Below are 8,159 nucleotides of genomic sequence, written 5' to 3'. Positions count from 1 at the left end.
TATGTAACATGTTTATTAATTTTTATATGTTGAAATATGATTTTTTTAAATGTCATGGATTATCAAGGATTAAATTGGACAATTAAAAGATATGTTGCATGCTTGGTTTCAAAATAAAAATGATATTATGCATGTTTTTATAAAGGGATGATAACATGTTGAAGGACGTGAAGGGATTGTGACTAATACATGTTGGAAATATCGTGAGGGTTATGGTCCCAGTGGGAGCCCGACGATCGTGTTTCCTTGGATACTGATATGAATACGAATACGAATATGTTAATACGTTGGCCAGGGCCCAGTTGACCGGTGAGAGTGTTGCTGGTTTTCCCCGTCGCCCACTACTGTGGTTTTCTTTAGATGGATCTATCGCCCAATACGATCAAGAATACGAGTCACAATCACGATCTGAATTCAACAAACACGAACATGAACATGAATATGAATATGAATATGGACACGAATATGGATATGAAAATGAATATGTTTAAGTGATATGTTTATGTCTTTTAAAAATATTTTTATGCATCATGAAAATGTTTACAAAAATGTTTAAGTTTAAGTTTATGCATCTTCATGAAAATGATATTTTAACTACAAGTATTTTTCACTGTTATATGTTAACTGTATTACGTATTACTTGTTATCAAGGATAGGACGTGTTGAGTCTTTAGACTCACTAGGTGTGTATGATGCAGGTGATATAAATAACTATGATGTTGGAGGTCTTGACGAGTGACTTGCTGGACTGTCGGTGCACATAACCCGAGGACCAGCGCTTCTATTTTCGCATTTAAGTTTATGTTTAAGTTAAATATATTTACGACAGTTTATTTATGCTTTTTGAGAGATTTTGAGAGGTCTAGTATGGGCTACACTTTTCAACATTTGTTGCTTTTTAGGTTGGTAAAACGTCTTACGATTTCTTGTTTGACTTTTCTCTTTGGATTTTCAATTATTAGTTGATGGTTTATTTTAAAATGGTGCAAAAGTATTTTTATGTATATGTATATGGTTAGGCCGAAGGTGTGAGGTTTAAAAAAAAAAAATTTTCTAGTACTTTTTAAGAAAACGAATAAGCAGACGTTTCAATCTCCCTATTAGCCAATTCAATTTGTCCGTTTGTTTTAGGATGATAAGGAGTAGTTACTTTATGAGTAATACTATATTTTTCATTAATGAAGCAAATGATTTATTAACAAAGTGAGTTCTCCCATCACTTATCATGGCTCGAGGAATTCCAAATCTACTAAAAATATTTTCTTTCAAAAATTTTATGACGATTTTATGATCATTTGTTGGACGTGGAATTGATTCTATCCATTTGGAAACATAATCAACTGCAACTAATATATACAAGTATCCAAATGACGGTGGAAAAGGTCTCATAAAATCAATTTCCCAACAGTAAAAGATTTCAATTTCAATGATAGGTTTCAAAGTCATCATGTTTCTTTTTGAAAATTCACCCAATTTTTGACAATTTTCATTGATCTTGCAGATTTCGTGGATGTCTTTAAACAAAGTGGGCCAATAAAATCCACACTGCAAGATTATTGCAGTTGTTTTCTTTGAAGAAAAATGTCCTCCACATGATTATGAATGACAAAATTTATTGACACTACTTACCTCATTGTCGGGTATGCAACGTCGAAAAATTTGACTTGAACAGATACAGATCATCCCAATAAAAGTTTTTTACCTCATTCAAAAATTTTCTTTTATCTTGGGGACTCCATTGCGGTGGCATTTTTCCTGTCACGAGAAAATTTACTATGTTAGCAAACAAAGGTTTAGTAGTAACTGAAAATAGATGTTCATCAGGAAAATTATCGTTAATTGATGTCATTTCACAAGATGATCCTGTTACTAGTCTCAGTAAATGATCGGCTACGACATTATCGGTTCCTTTTTTATCTTTGATCACAATGTCAAATTCTTATAGCAACAAAATCCATCGTATCAGTCGTGACTTTGCATCCTGTTTGGTCAACAAATATCTAATAGTAGAATGATCATAAACACAATAGTCGTTGATCCAATCAAATAAGAACTAAATTTATCTGATGCAAATATTACAACAAGTAGTTTTTTTTAGTTGTGGAGTAATTCATTTGAACATTGTTTAAAGTTCTACTTGCATAATATATGCTTATCATTTCTTCTTTGACCCACTACTGCACCGACTGCATAATCACTAGCGTCGCACATGATTTCAAATGGTAAAGACCAATCAGGAGGTTCCATGATAAGAGCTGATGTTAAATGTCGAATGATTTTATCAAAAGCATTTTGACATTCTTGAGTACACTCAAATGTAGTGTCTTTTGTTAAGAGTTTATAAATGGGTTTAGAGATTAAACAAAAGTCCTTTATAAACCTCCTAAAAACTCGAGCATGTCCAAAAAATGAGCGAATTTCTTTAATGATTTTTGGAGAGGGTAAATTGGCAATGACATCAACTTTGGCGTTATCAACTTCAATTACATGAGATGACACGACATGTCCCAAAACAATCCCAGAAATAATCTTGTAATGAAATTTTTCTCAATTTAAAATAAGACCTTTTTCCTCGCATCTTTTTAAAAGTTTTTCCAAATTTTCAAGACAATTATCAAATGTACTCCCAAAAACAGTTAAATCATCCATGAAAATCTCCAAACAATTTTCAACCATGTCGCTAAAAATGCTTAGCATACATCTTTGAAATGTTGCTAGGGCATTGCATAGTATAAATGAAATCCTTCTAAATGCAAATGTTCCAAAATGAAATGTGAATGTAGTTTTATCTTGATCTTCGAGTGCAATTGGAATTTGAAAATAGCCTGAATATCCATCAAGAAAACAGTAGTAGGGATGACCTGCTACTCTTTCTAAAATTTGATCCAAAAAATGGTAATGAGAAATGATCTTTTCTAGTGTCGTCATTTAATTTTCTATAATCAATGCACATCCGCCAATTAGATGGGACTCGACTTGTTAATAATTCAGCTTTTTCATTTTTAATCACTGTGATCCATATTTTTTTGGAACTACTTATGTTGTGCTTACCATTACAACAATAAGTGACTATTATGACATTTTTTTAGACATTTTTAATTAAATGTTGTTACAAATACTTAATAATGACACTTGTAAAAAATTAATAATGTGTAAAATAAAAAAAAATTAGATTAGTTATCCTGACATTTTTAATTGATGACATTTTTTATATGGAGGGAAACAATTATTTTCCCTTCTCCAATATTTGTCCAACCCAAATATTCTCACTTTTATTTTATGGGTATATGTTATTATTTTTAGTAAATAATTTACAGTATTATATTCATTGTAAGGCCCTGTAATTAATTATCCGATAATTTAGTATAATTAAAATAATTATTGAGTTGTAAATTAAAATAATTATTAATACCAAATAAATCCAAAAAATCCGTTAAAAATATGTATTTTTTAATATCAAAGTTAATACAATATCAAATATATTGACACTACAATAAAAATGATTTTTCGTCGCACGACATCAAAGACGTGTGTTTAATGTGTGTTTAATAGACGTCGTTGATATTATTTTGAACGGCGTTCCTCATTACGTGCGTTATTGATATATTTACATCTACAGCGCGCCATAAATGCACACTGCCATTGTTATATTTAGGGCGTGTTTCTTGATACGCGCTGTTATTATTATTTACTAACATCAGCGTATTTTAGAGACGCACTGTTATTATTATTTACTAACAGAGTACTTCACATGAGCGCTGTAAGTATTCTCAATAATAAGCTTCCACCAAATCCCCGAATCACTTTTATTTCCTTGCCCTTCTCTTTTATTTCCTCCTCCATCGCCGATGCCGCAGAGATTATAGATGTTGCCTGAGCTGCTCGTAGTTGGTGCTTCTATTTTATTTCTTCCCCACTTCTTGTCTCTCTTGTCTCGTTTAATCCATCCCTAACAGCTCCCACGACTCGCTACCCGACCCCTTTCTCTGCTCCTACGATTTGATTCCAGGTAAATATGCAAAAAGTGAAAGTATGTCCTTCGGTTTACCCCTTGTATTTACAAATTCTGTTGGAAAAACAATTATTTATTTGTGAGAACTATAAATAGTGAACCAGTGTTTCTGATTTGAAAAAATTGCTTATCGGGAGAGGAAGGGCACGCAATAGGAATTGGGGAGAAAGACATTTAAAAAATCAATTAACGATTCTTTAAAAAAAATATTTGGGCAGAAAAATTAGCGGCTTGCATACAAAGTCGACGGATTGGATTTAAGCGGAAAGGTAAGGGACGAAACTCTCTGTTCTTGTTAAGTTTGTTTCAGGTTTGAGATTTTGATTGTTGCTTGACTTCTTATTGTTGAACTAGTTATTATGAGAAGAAAAAACAATATTAGTTGTCTGAACTTTGTGTTGGTTGTGTGAATTTGCTTCTTTCTCCCGTGGGTCTTCTACTGCTTGTGCGCTGATATTTTGCCATTTTTCCAGATTTAAATTTTGTATTCTATGGAAACACTGGAATCTATAATTCTCTTCGGTGCTCCGTCCCTCCCCAATGCGTGACTGCCATTGGCCGCTCAAGTTGTGCTAACTCAGTGTTCAAAACCATTTGCTCATTCATTGTGGTTTGTATGTGATGTGGCATACAGTCCCTGGATCCACATTCTAAAATAAAAAATTCAGTGGAGATGTTTGATATTTGTTATTTATGCCTCCAGTTAAGACTTCTACTTTGTCTTTTCTCGTTCGTGCAGGAGATGAAGAGGCGATGTGATGAAAAGAGGTGCATAATTTTCTTCTATTTTTTTCTTTTCTGTTGTATCTTTCCTCTCGACTAAGTCTCTTTGTTATATATAAAAACTTCCAGCGAAATATATGAAGAACTTATGAAGAAACACAAAGATAAAGGGAAAAGAAATAATAAGCGAGAATGTTTTACCTCGCATCAGCTGCAGGAAGTTCATGATGAATGTGATGAGGAGGCAAATATATTTGTATTCCGCATGAAATCTCTAAAACAAGGGCAATCTCGTAGTCTTGTAATACAGGCATCACGACATCATGCTGCTAGTTAGAAACGAGGATGAAAGACGTAATGTTCTCGAGTCATTCCATGCTTTATTGATAGTATATTTGCTTCCATAAAAGCTACTTCCAAGGAAAAATACTAATTCCAAAAAATGTGGAATCTCCTATTCTTTACCTCGTTTCCATGGGTTTGGCTTAGCTTTACAAGATGCTGGCGTTCCAGTCAAGAGTTCAATTTCTGGAATAGCAATGGCTATGCTCTTGAAGACTAAACAGTTTGGAGGAGGTGGTACTCCATTTATTCTATCTGACATAACAGGAGTTGAAGATGCTTAAGGAGATATGGATTTCAAGGTTGTGGCTACTTTAATTTCCAAGAATCTTTTATATTAATTATTTTCTTGTTTTCTCTTTTATTTCGTCTACACAAATATCTTATATTTTCTTTTGTGTCTTTTTGTCTAGAGTGTGTTGTCGCTCATGCATTGATTGTAGTTTCTAGACTTGTGTGTTGAGCAAATTGTAATTTGGCGTTTGAGGTTGCTGGAAACGAAGATGGGGTTATTACATTCCAGATGGATTGTGAAACTTATTTCTCTAATTTCAATTGACTATTATAGTATTATCAATTAATATCATTGTGTTACATAATCATGTACGCATGATCTATCGTGTCCTACTATTGTTATTGTATCTGTGTGTTCATTAGCATTTGTTCATTATAAATATGTAATGGCATCTGTAGTTTGGTCAAGATTGCTTAAATTAATGTGCCTTAATGCATCTGTAGTTTGCTCCCATGCTGTAATGAATCAAACAATAGCTGTGTTGTTTGGAATCAAGGACGGGAAAAGTTAGTCGAAAATAGTGAGCATGTTATAGTTGTAAGTGAAGAGCAAGTGGTGGATGGAGTGGCCTATTTTACGGCTAGATGTATTTTGGCCAACCCAAAAACTCAAGTACACATTTTAATGAACTGTTGGAAAACATATATACTGTATGTTTTCTGCAAATCATTCAATTTGAGAATTAAATTGGCTTTTCATGTTCAGCAAACAAAATTGAGTTACATCGTTGTACTTATTCTTATTTTATATTGAAGGTTTTAGATTTCTTTAACAGCCGAATTGATGCACAGCAAAGGGATGGTGAATGGTTGGTTGAGAAAGTGCTTCAATTCTTAGTCAACAACTGCCGATCATGGAAAGGTGAAAGCATGAAGGTACACAAATGCTTGGGGAACCAGTCAATTACAACATTTGTTATGCTTTATCATCTTAACTCCATTGTTTGGTTTTTGAAAAGATGTTCACGCAACTACGCTTCACCTATGAACAAGAGAGTCATCCTGAGGAATTTTTCATTCCTTATGTGTGGCAGCTGGTACTGTCCCAGAGGTATGTTTCTCAAATATAATATAACGAGATCAATACATGCATTGTTACTTTTTATTGCCGCCTTCTTGCTTTGAGTATCATTTTGTTTTCTATGACAATTTCATATATATGATTCGTCATAGGAAAGTAAAGGATTCAAAACTTATCATCATCATAATATGGCTTTTCCAATTTTTTAAAAAATAAATTCAGATTGGCAGACTCAAAACCGAAAAAGCAATGAGATAGAAAATTCATTTTAGAGACACTTGATTGGTAAGTTTTATCGTCCCAAAAGCTGACTAGCGGATAAGTGATGTCGTTTTACAGCACAGATTTTTTAGAATTCTGATTCTCCTATAATGTTGTTTAGTTGTTGCAGCGATTTCACTTTTAATCCAAGCTGCATCAATCTATTCTCAGTCGACCAACCTGTAGAAGTATTTTTTTATTTAATTCACTGATTGCGTGGTTCTTTTCTTCCACACAAAGCACAATATTTTTATATCACTGCATTAATTGGTGTATTTTTTGATTATGTATGTATATTCTTGTGTACGAGTATGTTCTTCTCAACACATTTATACGGCGACAAGATTGGTTGGGTTTGATTTGTTCATGTCCATGCACGATTGAAATATGATCTGAAAGTTGGAGATTTTTGGTTGTTGATGATTGTACTTTATAATTGTTTTTATCAAAACCTTTTCTTTTGCACTTTCACGTAGATTGGATGTTCTGTCTCAATAAAAAGTCTATTTGATTCAACGAAAATTGTGGCAAAAGGAGTGGTTCGTAGCATGGATCCAAATACCGAAGTAAGAAGACAGACGTTGGGACCAAATTGGTGTGAAATACAAGTTCTAGTTGTCCTAGAACGGGAAGAGAGTTTGATTAGGCCATATGATTTTTTACAAAAGGTTGGGGTACACAATTGGAGGAATGATAGCTTGGTCTTGACATTTGGGATGATATTCAACTTTTCAATTAACTAGTATTTATTTTTATGTCCGTCATGTTAGTATCTTTTTAAACCAATATCAATTATATTTGCAGTTGACAGTTAACGAGGAAGATTTCTACTAGGTGCATCGTTTGGTATGCTATTCACTAGTTTGAATTAAATTTTAATCTCTTTATTTTGTGCTTCTTTAATTTTATTTCATTCATACAAATATATGATTTTTTATTGTAGGTTACAAGAATATTGGATTTTGATTAAGATGAGATGGTTGAAGAATGAAGATGCGTCACAAGTTTGCTTATGTTTTGCTTTACAAGATTTAATTGTTTGCTAGTTCTTAAACTAAATACATTTGATACATTTGGTAGGGTATAGATGTTTTTCGAGATAACAAATTTGTCAGTCTTATACATTAATGATTGCAAAATTATTGATAATTATTGATTAGCAATTTAATTTTTATTTTAAAATTTTGTATTTGTATTTATGTTAATTTGTTATATCCTTGAATATTATATCATGAAAATATTGAAAATCGATGTCATTTTATAAAATATAACATTTTTTATGTCACAATATAACATTAAATAATGTACATAAAAAATGTCATTGTAAAACTCATATGGAGACATTTCAAAAAGTCATTATAAACAACTATTAATGACAATTTTCAATGTCTTTTTATACTAGTATAAAAGACATTTTTAAGTGCCATTACAAATTACATAATGAGACATTTTTAATTAACTATGTAACCTATCATTAGTGACAATATTTATTGTCACTATAAATAA

The 8,159-nt window shown here is 32.3% G+C and overlaps 1 protein-coding gene across 1 annotated transcript; it reads left to right on the top strand.

Annotated features, from left to right (window-relative positions):
• Positions 1-5,574: 5,574 nt before the first annotated feature.
• Positions 5,575-7,813, top strand: LOC142532009 (uncharacterized). Its single transcript, XM_075638306.1, has 7 exons — positions 5,575-6,022; positions 6,128-6,247; positions 6,331-6,422; positions 6,784-6,841; positions 7,130-7,321; positions 7,458-7,499; positions 7,597-7,813. The coding sequence occupies exons 1-6, from the start codon at positions 5,957-5,959 to the stop codon at positions 7,485-7,487; spliced, it is 558 nt and encodes a 185-aa protein (XP_075494421.1). The 5' UTR covers positions 5,575-5,956; the 3' UTR covers positions 7,488-7,499; positions 7,597-7,813.
• The last annotated feature ends 346 nt before the right edge of the window (positions 7,814-8,159 follow it).

Source organism: Primulina tabacum, chromosome 17, assembly GCF_025594145.1.
Source record: "Primulina tabacum isolate GXHZ01 chromosome 17, ASM2559414v2, whole genome shotgun sequence".
NCBI classification, from domain to species: domain Eukaryota; kingdom Viridiplantae; phylum Streptophyta; class Magnoliopsida; order Lamiales; family Gesneriaceae; genus Primulina; species Primulina tabacum.
Note: the sequence above shows the minus strand (reverse complement) of the source record. Positions and strands in the feature narration are given on the sequence as shown.